Below are 15423 nucleotides of genomic sequence, written 5' to 3'. Positions count from 1 at the left end.
GTGTTGCAGTATTTCTTTTAAGTGAGTAGGCCCCCAGCGTGGCAGGTTGTTAGGCTCAGGGCCTTACAATTGCTGTAAGCCTCTAAGCCTATTAGGTCTCTTGTCAGCTCTCTGAGGATTGCAGCTGGGTGGGGCTGGCCTCAGGCACAGGAGCACCCAATTGTTTCAGGCTTTGGAAGGTGGGGCAAACCTCCTATGTGGGTCTTTGAGAAGCACAAGTCTTCTGCAGCTGACAAGCCCTGGTGCCCACAGGTCCACACACACAGTCAACACAGTCCTGCCCCGTGTGAGCGCCCCGACCTCCCCAAACGGACCCAGTCTCTCCATGGCGGGAGCCCCACACACTCCGCCACCACCCCACACTCTCCACCCGCTCCTTGTGCACACCCTGCCCAGCTCAAGTCAGCTCAGTTGCCAAGCTGCAGAGAATCCAGTCACCAATCTATGCAGGCCCACACGTTGCCTGAGGGCTTGTTGTTGGGTGGGGCCAGTCTCTAGGGTGGGCTGCCTGCCCTGGCTGAGCTGGATTAAATCGGTGCTCTAGCGGGTGGAGCAGACCCTGGGCTAGCAGGCCTCAGGGAGAACTCCAATGGCGTCTGTGTCAGCACGCTCACACCAGGCCACAACAATGGCCGCCGCCAATGTCCCAGTCCCTGGAGAGGTCTCACCCCTCACAGAGATGCACTCAGGGCCTATTAGGTGAGTCTCTTGTCACTGAAGCACTGTGCACCTTTCTTTCTGGTGATTTTAGGATGCTTTCTGGAACGGGTGAGTTTGTGCGCGGGCCCTTTAAGAGCCAGTTTTAGTTTCTTTGTGAACCGGGTTTTCTGGGCGTGCTCCCCAGTGTTTTAGTAGCAGGCACAGTCAGATATTATGCCACTGGTGTCGATTGTGCTGGGTCCACAAAATTCCCACAGCGGGGGCGCTCCCCGGCTCAGGGCCCCGCGCCTCCAGGGAGGCTGCGTACCTGTGAGCTGCTCCCGGCGGCCGTGAAGCTGGCGGCTTGTGAAGGCGGCGTTTTTCCTCTCCGGAAGGGAGTCTCTGCCTCTTCTACCCCAGTTAGGATTGTCCGTTGTTGCAGGAGTTCCTCTTATCCAGTTTTCAGTTTTGTCTCAGGGGTAATTTTTCCACGAGTAGTTGTAAATTGGCTGTGTCCACGGGAGGAGGTGAGTTCAGAGTCTGCCTACGCCGCCATCTTGACTCCCTCCTCTGTGTGTGTCTGTTTTAACAGTTAAATAATTCTCACAAACTTTATAAGCAAATTTTTATTGAGTCGGTGTGTGTCCTACTTCATGAATAATGAGGAAAAGGGAGGAAATGGGCAGGTTTTATCTTCACCACACATGCACTATTTGTTTTGTTTTTTCTTTTAAGAGAAAGAATGATAAAACACTTCACTCATCATTCACTTTTTAATTAAGGGGAAGAAACATCAAACTCTATCCACTAAAGTTTTTAGAAGTAATTTAAAGTCCATCAGTTTTGCACTAAGGCCATAGTGTATTAACTAAGAGTCAAGAGAACTAGGTCCTAGACCTGACTCTGCCTCAAATTCAGAGGTGGTCTTAAGGCAGCCACTTAGTTGGCCTGAACCTCAGTTTCCTCACTGATAGAGCTAGACAATTTAGATGATTTCTTAGGTCCTTTTCAGCTTCCACAATCTGATTCTGAGAGAGAGAGATGATTGGTGGAAAGAGGAGGGGTGGAGAGACAGCTGTAAGGGATATAGAAGAAGGTGGGAAAATAGGGAAAAAGGATCCGGGAAAGGGAGATGAATGGGAGGGTGTGCAGGAGGGGAGAGAGAAATGAGACAAAGATAATAACACAGGGAGAGGTTGAGAGGCAGGAGTCAGAGAATGAAGAGGAAGGATAAGTTCAGTGGGTTCTCGCCGAGTGTGTCAGGGCTGCACTACTGCCCACCTCTCCCCTAGACTGTGGCTATTAAAGCAGATCACGATATGTTCCCACGGCATGTGCCATTCAGAGCTCTTTCTCCCCAGCAGTCTTATCATCTGGCTTTCCTTTCACATCTCAAAGAGTATCTGTGAAATAAGGGCTGATTTTCCTGTGCAGTTCCGAAGGTTATGCATCTGTGTGTACAAAGTGTGAATCTTTGTCAGTGTAGTACAATGTTATGACACGTCCTAGAGAAGCCTCTCCTTTGCTATTAGGTGTCTGCTACTCCAGGCACATTCTCTGGAACTTCCAGATCTTCCAATAATAATTCTTATGAAAATTTGATTTATTTTAAACAGAAACAAGAGAACAAATCGTCTTTAAAACACCCCTAATAGAGGGCCGTTTCAGAAGGCACACTGGACATCTTTGGTTGATCTGTTGATTTGATTAACTTATACTCCCTCCCAGAGTCCTCTTCAGCCCTAGCCAGGCAGTTTTCTAGCTTCAGCTCTCTTCCTTCACATCCTGCCATCAGCCTAATCTTGACTTCACAGTGTGGTATTATTCTCACTAACACTCTCCTTTTGGGCAAATAAAGGCCCCCTTTGGCCTACACAGTTCAGAAATACTCGTGATCTGACTGGCCAACAGTCATTATGGGAACTAACTCAACTCTCTGCCTCCTTCCAAAATGAGGAAATATCTGACAGACTCTTAAAGGCCAGTTACATACAGATATATTTATTTTTTCCCTTCTCAATTCTACACTATAACCTTCCAACTCCACCAAATAAAACATACCACAACTCAACACATAAATTCTTCCACAGAATCAGAGAATCATAGCATATCTGAGCCAGAAGAGGCCTTAGAGTTTTCTTAGTCCAGCAGTTCTCAACCCTGGCTGCACATACAGGGGAACTTAAAAAAAGATACCAATGCCTGGGCTCACCCCATACCAACTGAATCAGAGTTACTAGCGATGGAACCTGGGTATAGTTATATTTTTAAGATTCCCACAGAGATTCTAATGAGCAGCCAAGATTAAGAATTTAATTCTTCAACACCTCATTTTATAAATGAAAAACCCAGGGACTGCCTTAGGTTATTGAGATTTACTTCAGAATCTTAGAAGTGTCAAGACATTTATAAAGCCATCAGCTGTCAATTCTCCAATACCTCAAGTTTACATTTGAGGCCAATCTCCTCTTTGATTAAATTAAGTCCAAGGCAAGATCCAGAGGCTTCCTGCCACAAATTTAAATCAGAGCACTCAGGTACACTGAGCAAATATATACCATGCAAATCTTGGCGTATCAGAACCCTGTCAATTATTTATCCAATGGAGGAGAGCATTCACTTGGAAAATCCAATGTGGTGGACAATGTAAAAACTCATTCTGTCCTGTTTTTGACTTTCTTTGTAGTTACTATTGAAGTTGAGAGTATTTGCTGCTTTTGGGAATATCTTCAAACAAAACAAGGAAACCACACTGGGAAGGCCTCACTGAGGAGGGACAGAAAAGCAGTCTAGTTTCCCCTTTACCCTCTGCTTAACTCTTTCCTGCTGAGAAGAAACAGTTCGTCTCTCCAACTGATGCACGATTTGTTCTGGCTGCCAAATTCCAGTATCTTAGAACAAGGGGTCGGGGTGGCCTCTTAAGGCTTGAAAGACAGAAACTTAAGTGAAATAAAAAATATTTCTATTTTACACAGCAGAAGATAACCTATGACTCCAAGAGGCAGCACAAGCTGAGAAAAAAGAAAGAAATGAATAATTTTTAAAAGATTTCAATAATATCAAAGGATAACAGGTATAGGAAGAACAACTAGAATTTGAAGGTAAGGATTTTCCCCAAACCCTACTCTATACAAACATGTCTCTAGACATGCCATCACAAACAGTTGACTCAAAGTCATTTCTCCTGTTATTATATCTATGTCTTCTGGAATGAGCGATACGGTTAAGTGTTTGGGTCTCATGGACTCTTTTCCACATGCATAGTAAATACATGGAGTTGAAAGATCAATGAAGTTATAAGTAAGTAGATTAGTTGCTGAGAAAAATCATCATCAGAAACATCAAACAAATAAGTCCATAAGTGGATAATGGACAAAAAACTGGAAAGACGTAACAAAAGCCTCAATATTTTTGCCCAAAGACTAACTCCTAAGTCACTACCTCATTTTAAAACCCAAGAAGGCAGCAGATTAGATAGCTGTTGGATATCCTACCTCATAAATTGCTATGTTGGAGTTTTCATAGGTAGCTGGAGTTAGACTCCCTGAAGAAAAGGAGAGCCTTGGGGACCTCCCACTTAGAACCTCTGAGGTGATCTGGAAGCTTACATTGGCACAACTTCCTCTCTGTGAAGGGATTAGGAAAGAAAGGTTATGAAAAAAATTCTCATTATTTAGGACAGAACATTGAGCTATGGTATAGATACTGTGTGTATCGTTTTTTTTTTTTTTCTCTTTTTTATTCCTAAGAAAGTAACTATACGAGCTAAACTCTGTAAACACGAGATTGATTAATTTTCCCTATCCCCTAGCACTTTTTTTTTTTAAGGCTAGAGTTGGTACCATGCTTCACCTCCATATACCACAAAAGAAAGACAAAAGTTTACAGGTACTTCCATCTCCTCGAAACGATTAGAGTCATAGATTTGGGGGGCAAGAAAGAACACCAGGCATAATTTAATCTGGGACCCTCATTTTATAGACAAAAATGAGAAAAAGATAAAAATCTAACATTTTGAAAAAAATCAATAGCAGAACTAGGACAGAATCCCACCCTTCTGACTCTCAGGCCTGGCTATTTTTGTTATATCATCTTGAATGGCATCCTTCTTTGTGCAGGCAAGATTAATGGCAGAAGGTATCCCAGAAAGCAATAAGATAGTAGAGAGTGAGTAGATCATCTGCCAATGATTCATGAGTCTGATGCTTAAATAAGCCAAATTCTCTATACCTTGATGTGTTAACTTGTACACATAAGTCTGGTAAGAGAGGGCTAGAAAGTGTACAATTGAATGACAAGAGGAAGAGTTATCTGCAATCTGTGTTAACCTTTAAAATTGAGCATCTTTATCTTCAACTGAACCAGCAGACTTATTTCACATGAAGAAATAATAAATCAACAGGTTCCTCACATTCTTCTCCATGTCTCCAAATGTGCCTTTGTTAGAATTATAGCAATTCAGAGCTAGCAGTTACATTTGGTATTATTGCCTAGGCCAGCCCCCGCCCTCATCTCCAACATTCTCATTTTACAATGAGGAAACAGAGACCTAGAGAGGGATATAGGGACTGGAAGAAGAATGTAGATGTTACACTTCCTGGTCTTGTGTTCTTTCTACCACATCATGCTTTGTTTCACTCTTGCTTGCCAATAGAAAAATAATCTTAAGTACTTTCACACACTCTGCCCTTAATGGTCACTGATGAACTGAAGATCACTAGGTGATTTAGCCCTGAGTTAAGTTCATTCTACCAAGACAAGACTGTCACAAAGCTCCAAGGCAATAGTAAACAATACCCAGCCCCTAATGTGTTGAAATCCCCACAGCTCAAGATTCAGACAAGATGTAAAACTTGACTCTTCACATAACCCTTGCATCAACCTGAACTCTCCTCAACAGACCAAGGCCAGAAAGGAATCTACTTCCCTTTCATTCTTTATTTTCATATCTCAGCAGGAGCACCTAGATCTGTATATTGAGATATAGACCTCTCCATGAAGGGCAAAGGAGAAAGCAAGAGAATCTGCCAAAATCCACATACATTTGGGCTTCAGCTCCACTTTCTGCTAAAAACTTCCTTTCCTGACCTGACTTCTACTGACCTGCCAATTTTTCTAGACTGAATTAATTTTATATTCACCAAGAGTTTACACTTTCAGACATTCCATTTGGATGGAATTTTTGGCTTGGCTTCTTGACTGATTAGACACAGCCAGCTGCAAGTTTGTGACTACACAGCAATTAAGGAAAATGTATGCTTTCCCTATCTTTTCCCATCAGATACCCCCGATACAAGACAAATGCCAAAAGGGATCTGGAGGCCAAGAGCTATGTTCTTCTAGGGTAATGCCATCCTTTTCCACCTGGGCCAAAATAGTAAAAAACGAAAAGAACATTCCCTATAAGGTTATCAATCCCTATTGGTGTTCATTTTTCTCACTCACATGGTGAAAAGTGGTGATGATTGGTTCTTTTTTACTCTAATTATTTCAAAATTTATGCACAAGTGAAAGAAAAGATCTATCATCATGAACAAGATTTTAAAATCCTAGGCACTTTGTTCACCTGAAGGTAGTACTATTCTACTATTTATGATGATTTTGTGAGAAATGGTATGAAACTCAAATACGTTTTGTGTCTCAGTAGGAAAGAGGTTTTATAGACTTTACTGGACTATATTGCAAAGCCTATGCAAAGAAAAGTCTGATTCAGTCCAAAATTGAGCTATGTTTATTGTTTTGACACTTCAGAGCCAAAACATTTGGGCAATTGACATGAACTGCCATTTTGACATGGATACCACCAAAGAAGTAGGGATTTAAAAAATATGTTTATTGCTTTTGACCAAAACTGCACAATAAATTGTTGCATTTGGAGAGTGACTTCCAGCCATCTGCTTTTAATACTGATCACTCATTTCTGGATAAAATATTTTGTCACAGAATTGAATATTTGTTTTCTTAGTATTGGGTTATCTATTGGGATTGCTTTAGAGCTTGAACTTCAGTATCAACCCTTTCTAACTGAGGTGGGAAATTTTATACAAGGCATATTGGGTATGGCAAATCCAGACAAATTTCACCACCATGAGTCCCAGGGTCCTCTGGTGGCTTCGAAAATAGAAACTAACATCAATAAGTTTTTATGGCATGAAGGTGGAATGTAGCTTTCAGCCACAGTGATAATTTTGGCATTCAGCAATACCTTTCCAGGAACATATCAACCTTATACAAGGAGCTGATGATTTAAACAAGAGTTCAGGTTGTTACTGAGAATTAAACTAAAGAGCTGAACATTTTATTTGGTTCCAACTGCGCAGCGTATTACCATGTAAATTCATTCTCACCCAGCCAACTAGTTAAAGTACATCTTTCAGTACTTTCAGTACATTTAGGCAAGTGATCAATTTGGTCACAGAGATAATTAATTCTCAGATCTGGTACACTTGTGTAGGAAAAGTAAATAGCACGTGGGGACAATATGATGTGTTTGCATCCTCTCCCTACATTCTGCCACCACCATACTAGAATTTGCAGACTAATGTCTTTATTTTGGCCACATAGACTGTGCACAAAGAGGCACACTCTCCCATTACTAGCTACATTCAACAAAACTCTTCCCCACACATTCTCTTTCCCAAGCTTTTGTTTATGCTATTTTCTCTGCCTAGGATTCTTATAAGGGCCAGGCAGGTAATATAAATTGATGAAATAGGCTGAGTATAAGACAAGAGAGAGTGATGGGAACTGTGTCAAACTGCAGAGAGCATACCTCTTTCAAAGCTACTGAGTTCCAGCCAATTGCCACAATGACAACCAAGGTTGACAGATCTTCCAACCTTTAAAGAATACCCAGAAGTCCAAATTATGTGTAACCTCAAAATTTCAAAATTCTGGCTACTATTTTTTATAATCATAAGGGTCAAACAAAAGTGGTTACCAGTTTGTGACCTGTGACCTAGACAAATCCTATCTTTCCTTCTTTAAGACTCAGCTTTGGTGCTGGGTCTCTGAAAAGCCTTCCTCTACTGATCTCTCTCTCCTCTGAAGTTCTACCATATTTCTAGTGTCTTTTGTGCAATATGGCATCTATTGCCTCTCTTGATGGTATGATTTGTCTCTCTGACTTGACTGTAATCTCCTTGAAGGCAGGGACTACATGCCATCTCTCACAAAGCCTGGCCCAGGGCAGGGACATAGTAGCAGACAATCAGTGAAGATCACCAATTACAGCACAATAATATTCAGAACAGAACCCCTGGTGAAACTCAACTCTCTTTGACTAGTTGATTCATTCACAAAACTTTTATGAGCTCCTATTATACTATCAGCACCATGTCAGGTGCTACGGGCTACCATTTAAAAAAAAAAAAAGGATGTACCTCTGCTCTTGAGGAACTAGCAATCAAATGTTGAGTCCAAATGTACAAAGAAGGGCTATATGAAGTCAAAGCTACACTTGTGCTCACAGTGCACTGCATCACTTCCACAAAGCTGTTCTAAGACAGCGCTAGCCAATAGAAATGTAACACGAGCTACATACGTAACTAAGTTTTCTAGTAGTCACATTAAAAAACATAAAAAGAAACAAGTGAGATTAATTTTAGTAATATACTTTATTTAACCCAATATATCCAAAGTATTATCATTTTGATGTGTAATTAATATCTTTAAAACATTTAATGAGATATTTTACATGTTTTTGTACTAAGTCTTCTAAATCTAGTGTGTATTTTACTCTTACAGCACATCTTAATTCAGACTAGCCACATGTCAAGTGCTCGATAGTCACTTGCGGCTTGTGGATACCATATTGGTCAGTGCAGCAAAAAAAAAAAAGGGATGCTCCTTACCTTACTGCCAAAGTGGGGATTGATAAACGTCACATCCTCCAAAGTCAATAGAATTCTGTTGAGTCCTTTAATCAACTGGATTTTATTTATATGACGCCTGAAACAAGCATAATATCAGAGGGTCACAGGGAGCTGGATGTTTTACAAACCTAGGGTAAATTTGCCCTGTGATAGAAGTTTAAATAAATACAAGATGATTGAGAGAATAACCACACATGGATCTTTACCATAGTACCCACAGCAAAGGGAGGCAGCAACCCCAGTCCTCACAATTTGCAGAGCTATAAAGACCAAAAGGAAAAAATGAAAAGGCTTTTGAAGAGGCATCAAAAGGGAGGAGGGTGCTGCACGGGGATGGTAATTCAGACTAATAAAAATGGTGATCCCCTCTGAATACTTTTAAAGAACTCATCACCCTTTCTCAGATGCCATAGTATATATTCTAATAATACTAGGGCCAAGAATCATTAATCTCCATTTTATAGACACAAAAACATGTTAAGAAACAAAACAAAATTAAGCAAATTGTATAAAATTCCCTAGCCTGAGGCAGAGCTGGGACTCGAATCCTTGGTCTCTGGCTGTGTGCCCAGATTTCTGCCCACAAGACCACTTGTCTTGCAAAGTTGCATCTATGCGTTGCCAAAGCAACAGGTTGAAAAGTGGAAAAATTCAATCAGTTGGTTGCTTTGTCTACATGATTCCAAACAAGTGGGCTAACTGGGTTTTTTTTTTTTTTTTACTGAATTGGTCTCTTGTCCGAGCATTACATAGACACAGTTTAAACCTGATTCTCTCCAAACATGCCCATTAATTTGCAGTGAATGTAATTATTTCCTACAAATCAATTACTAGACACACAGGAGTTTATGATATCTACCCACACAGCCCGGTAGGTCGTCTCAGTTGAGCTGACCGGGCAACCTGAGGACCTGGAGCGAACCTTGGATTAGGCTGTGCAGTTGTTCTGTTCTGTTCTGTCTTGGGGGCTCTGACAGCTATAGTTTGGCTTCACTTTTTCCATAACCCTTCAATGCTCACCCTATGGAATGTATTAAAGCCAAGTGCCAGAGTGGGGAAAACAACCACTGAATCAAAATGCTTTGTCAAGTTGCTCTAAGAAGTCTACAATGTCATTGTAGCTTTAAGTAGAAGCAACCCAGTCAGTTTTTCTCAGTGATTCCACTGGTTAGTAAACAAACAATTAATGTGTTTCTAATTGTCTGCCAACAAATATGTCCCTTATCACTGTGGGAGCTGCTGCCCTGCGGAGAAAATTAAAAGAGCCCTGTAGTGAATTCTTTGGTAGAGCACATCAATCTTTTGGCAAAGTAAAACATCACTCCCTAACTTATCTGTTTCATATGTGTAGTGAATTGGCTTAAAGCAGGCACACCTGTAAAAATAATCATGCTACAGAATACACTCTAATAGAAAGAGTGAGGTGAGGTGCAGATTCTGTCATTAATTAGCCAGATGACCTTAGATAAATAATTTAACCTCTTCGAGTCCCAGTGTCCTCATCTATCTGGCAGGATAATAGTCCTCACATTACCCATTTTATAGAGTTGTTTTGAAAATCAAATGAGATAATGTATGTGAAAGTGCTGTGAAAAGCATGAAGCACCGTGCAAGTATAAGCGCTCATTATTATCATTATCATCATTAGTATTACAAAGCATGGGAGAGCTTTATAGAAAGTCGAGGCAATCTTGTTAGGAGTAGGGAGAAAGGAGGAGTTCAAAGAATCCTTTGTTTTGGGGTGGTTGGGTTCTTTGCACGTCTTTCTTTCTGAAAAAACTTAAACAATCAAAACACACAGAAAAGGAAGGAACAGAGAGTCACTCTCCTGCAAGTAATCACCATCTATTACAGAAACTCATCAGCCGCTCAGCTCTTCTGATTGCAGCCGTGGTGGGCAGAGAGGGAGGAAAGCAGCAAAGAGAGGGCATCTTTTGTGCTTTGTTAGCTGAAGAACCAAGGACCAAGTGACTCTGGGAAATGATGTGCCTCTCTCCCATCTCTGAATTTTCTGTGACCACTTGAAGTACCAATTGTCTCAAACTCATTTTCCTCTCCAATCATTTTCCTCTCTAATCATGTCCCTCTCCAATCATTTTCCTCTCCAGTCTTCTTTGCCCTTCAGCCCACAAGCTCCAAACAACTCCCCCCCACAGGATTTTTTTTTCTTTTTTCCTTCCCTTCCCAAGAAGTGCAGATTGGGCTCACTCTAAGCCCAAAGAACCAGTCCATTCCATAGGAAAGACCAGTGAGGCCAGTCATTTGGAGGAGGGGGGGAGAGTTAACAAGTAACGTAAGCAGCTGAGTGAGTCCATGTTCCACCTTGCCATGGGATGTTTTGCATTGGGTAGCCAGAGCCTATTACTCCTCAAATCTCCCTAGAGGGGGAAGCTTTTTGATTGGATGGCATTTATTTTCACTAAGTATCTAATGATGTTAATTAAATACTTTATTCTTTGGCAGCAGCTAAATTAAAGACATTAAATTTTTCTGACATTAAATTCTGAGCAGGGATATATCACAGTCGCATAAATTTAAAGAAAAACTTCCTTTGAACTAATGTCTTTATCAAGTGTGTTTTAACAATTCATAAGCTACCTACTACTCTGTGTGGCTTTATCAAGTTTCTAATACTGGGGAGATTGGATAATAGTGGTTTTTCACAGCAATGCCAACATATTAAACACTAAGAGTAAAACCTGCAGGATTTCACAGACTCATTAGAATATCAGAGCTGGAAAGGCTGTTAAAAATCATATAATCCAATTCCTTCGTTTTACAAATGAGAAAATTCTGGCCAAGAAAGGTTTAGTGTCTTGTCCAAACTTACACAGCTACTTAATACATTCTAGACACTTTTTCTTAGAACTCACCAAAATAGCTCCACTCTGTTCCCTTCCAAACTCATGTCATATTGTTGTCAAGACCACACTTACAAAGAGATAACCAAGGTGTAGTTTTCAGGGTGGGAAGGGTCAAGTGGGAGGGTTGTGGTTGATTTCATTTTTTACTTTCCTCAAATCATCCTAATATGGGCAGGGGGCAACTGTTAAAATGTAAAGATTATAAGAAAGGGGTGTCATATTAAGCCATCTTCAGCCATTCATGCTTGATCTTGAATTAGTTCATCAGAGTTGTTGGTCACCCATTAAGGGATCTGAGGGAGGAAGACAAAGACTTGATGATAATGATGACGTTGATGATTAGCTAGGATAGCTTTTGTCCAAGGAAAAAGGACAGTAAAAATCTGGAATATGATACCCTGGGAAAAAGGCATGAGTGTCAAAGTAGGATTCTGGGCTCCCAACAGTCAGAGGGGAGTCCCATGTGCCTGGGAAGGAGTTGAGATTTACCATTTGTTGAGTACCTACTATGAGTCAGGTATTGTTCCAGGTGCTTTCCTTACTTTAGTTTATTTAATCCTCACTACAATCCTGTCAGTACCATTATTCCTAAATCTTGGATTCTAGCCAAAGTCTGCCTAATTCTTGGAACTTGTTAAAATATCCCAACTCCATTCCCTACCATTTGGGGAAGGAGGTGGTTATAGGACTCTGCTGGTGGAAAAGAGAGCACAGGTAGAGAGTAGACAGGCCCTAAAGTACTAGTTCTCTTATTTCATGATAGTGTTGAGAGCCAGATCTACTCACAGGCAACAATACTGACAACACAGCTGAGGAAGTTATTCTTGGCTTCATGAAAACACTTCACTCTAAATGGGGCCAGTAGGGACGGTAAATCACTATGGAAAAAGGAAAATCAGTGGGTCATGTAATGAGGCAATTGTCCTGAAACATGACTTCCTGGAAATCAATATTAACAAGGCTATTATGGGCTTGTATTTTATATACAAAAAGAACAAAAAATGTACCTTATAAAGTAATCAAATCCATTAATAGACATCAGGGCTATAAGCAAAGCAAGGCAGACCATCACAGCAAAGGCAGGGTCGATGCCTGCAGAGAGCAAGAAGATGGAGAATGGCATTATCAAGAGAAAGGCTATAAATAAAGAGCACCACAGAGGGACTCCTCATGCTCTCTGGTGACTCTAAAATCAAGCCACATCTACCTAACTTAATTCCATTTTTCTACAACACAGTCTGTCTTGTTGACTTTATGGACACAGAAAGCAATTTCACCGTTCTGAAGCAAAACCACTCACCACTCTGACAATAACAAATCACACGAATTAAGGCTGACCGGGTATTTCTTTGGAGGAAAAAGTCCACGAATGGAAAACTTTGAGTACTTTAATTTAAGTTGAATGGCAATAGAGTTCTTGAGAATAAATATGTTATCTCACCTATAAAGGGTAAGTATTATGTTGCCTTCATAAAATAAAAGACCTTTTTAATTCACCCAAGCCCGTAGACCTCTTTGAGTTATAGATGAAAAACATAACACTTGTCCTTCAGGAGTGAGTCTAGTTTTGATAATTAGTGTTTTCATCGGGATGTAAATTGGCCTCTGGAAAATCTAAATATTTGGATGGATTACTAAGATTTAAGAAAGAAATGTGTGCTGACACAAGTGAAGAGTTAGTTGGGTATGTCATGCTAAAGCAAAATAGAAATAGAAGTCCACTTCAAATAGATGCCTTTGGTTTTAGAAGAGTGTGGTGTACGCTTGCATAGGAATAATATGGATTCTTCCAAAGTTCCCCTCTGGCTCTCAGAGATTTGATGGAGTTTCCCCTCATCCACAAGCTAGAGGAGTTCCATCAGTCAATCAAACTAAGTATTTATTGGATGCCGACTGTGCTAAACGATTGGGGGGCATAAGAATTATTAGCTATGGTCCCTGCCCTCAAGGAGCAGTCTATTTGGGAGAGGGAGACACAATCAATACACAAGAAACAATTGAAAAGCAATTTTGTGCTAACCTGTGAGGTAGACTTTTAGTTCAATGGGAGTTCAGAGAGGAGAGAGTGTAGATATGGTATTTCTGTGGTGGGACATGATTTGCAGGATTTGGATACATCAAGGGAAGGATACGTGATCTTTCTAGCAGGGGGAAAAAATCACAGTCGTAGCCTACAAAAGACCAAGGAGAAGGCTCATGCCTTCCTCTTAAAGTAACTGCTTTGGGAGTGGGATCCTTTGAAAAACAACTGGAGAGTGGCTTTTAAATTGTGTATGATTATTCAAGGTTGCAAAGGACCTCTCATTGTCCTTATTATTTTAAATTAACTACATAGAGTGCCAAGATGTTTATGTCACCTAAATGCAAATAATCGATTCTGTGAGTGTTCCAATATTAAAATATGCCTTCCCCTAAAGAGGTTCCCTTGTAACCCAAGCTGAGCCAAATTTACTACCAGTGATTTTCCGTTCCTTACCTCCTCGGCAGATCTTCCCATCCGCAAACCAGCATTTTGCATCTGCTCGAGGGGGCCTGCCACCAGGGAAGTGAATGGGGGTCCCTCTGAACTGTAGCAGCTCCGTTTCCACGTCCACAGTGTAAGTACTATGGAGTTCGCATTCTTTCCAGTTGGTGTCCAGGATTACATATTCTGAAATTCCATTTCCATTTGAATCTGTCCTTATCAACTGGTTGAATCCATAGAACTGCATGCTTCTGGAATGCTGAACCAGGCTGGTAGCACTAGCCCGTCCATTTTCTTTCATAGCATTATTCATGGCTTGTGCGATAAAGTAAATTGAATTGTAGATGGTTCCAAACAACGGTGAAACCTATTTTTAAAAATTACAATTATCTTGAGCCCTAGTCGCCCTAGAGCAATTTCAGAGTATATTCCAAGCCAGTGTTCATTATTATGGGCTGCACGTCTGAGTGGAGGAGAGCTATGAAGACCCAGAGGAAAAAAACAATTGTTTCGGAGGACTTGCTTGGTTTTACCCCTGAATTTTTCTGTTTTTCTCCCCCAGGCCTCGCATCTTTAAATATATCAAATATGACAATTTTATGAGCAAACCAAGTCATACACAATATATTTTTATGCTCCTAAACTAAGAAAGTGATTTAGAGTTATAAAGAGCACTATAAAAGCAAGTATGGAATAGACAAGAGGCACACAAAGGAAATTTACCAGGTTAATTACTGGTGCATTATGCATGGTAAAATCATTTTGCTGGCACTACTAGAGTGGTAGATGTGTGTGGTAAGACTATAAATAAAAAGTGTCTCCAAAGTCCATGTCTGTGTCCTGTCTTAGTCCAAAATGGCATTCTCCTCAGCCATAAGAAACGATGAAATCCAGCCATTTGTGACAACATGGATGGACATTGAGGGCATGATGCAAAGTGAAATAAGTCAGAGGGAGAAGGTCAAATACCGTATGATTTCCTTCATTAAGTAGTAGATAATAACAACAATAAACAAACACATAGGGACAGAGATTGGATTGGTGGTTACCAGAGGGGAAGGGGGGAGGGAGGAGGGTGAAAGGGATAATTGGGTACATGTGTGTGGTGATGGGTTGTAATTAGTATTTTGGTGGTGAACATGATGTAATCTATGCAGAAATAGAAGTACAATGATGTACACCTGAAATTTTTACAATGTTATAAACCAATGTTACTGCAATAAACAAAAAATTAAAAAAAAAAAATGGCATTCTCCTAGACATATGCTCCCCCAGAGAAAGTGAACACTAAAATACAGTTTTAAACACATATCCCCACACATACACATGCAGACATGCATACTGACACATACACACCCACAAATACAAAGCCAAATGTTGTAGTGTATGGAGAATGTGGGTTTCAATCAAGAAACCTTATATCGTTCTGGTGTGCAAAGTGGCAAAGCTTTAGTGAGAAGCCACTGTTAAGCAGTGAGGCTACTACGGTGGACAGCATGACTCTGCCTGCTATACATATGGTAAAAGCAACAGCATTTGTGTACTATGCCTGATGCACTGCTCGCTAACCTTGTAAGTTTGT

The 15423-nt window shown here is 40.6% G+C and overlaps 1 protein-coding gene and 1 long non-coding RNA gene across 2 annotated transcripts in view; one reads left to right on the top strand and one right to left on the bottom strand.

Annotated features, from left to right (window-relative positions):
• Positions 1-15423, bottom strand: part of GUCY2F (guanylate cyclase 2F, retinal) — an 89094-nt gene that overhangs the window by 53057 nt on the left and 20614 nt on the right. The window contains 4 exon segments of the mRNA XM_004440478.2: positions 4134-4265; positions 8493-8589; positions 12385-12469; positions 13854-14208. Coding sequence (XP_004440535.2) covers positions 4134-4265; positions 8493-8589; positions 12385-12469; positions 13854-14208 — 669 coding nt within the window.
• LOC147911825 (uncharacterized) lies at positions 586-13963 on the top strand. The gene is made up of 3 exons (XR_015550613.1): positions 586-699; positions 3615-3740; positions 13865-13963. It is a non-coding gene; the product is annotated as an uncharacterized LOC147911825 (long non-coding RNA).

The sequence above is a fragment of the Ceratotherium simum genome, chromosome X (assembly GCF_057802395.1).
Source record: "Ceratotherium simum simum isolate JZ-2026a chromosome X, ASM5780239v1, whole genome shotgun sequence".
Taxonomy (NCBI): Eukaryota; Metazoa; Chordata; class Mammalia; order Perissodactyla; family Rhinocerotidae; genus Ceratotherium; species Ceratotherium simum.
Note: the sequence above shows the minus strand (reverse complement) of the source record. Positions and strands in the feature narration are given on the sequence as shown.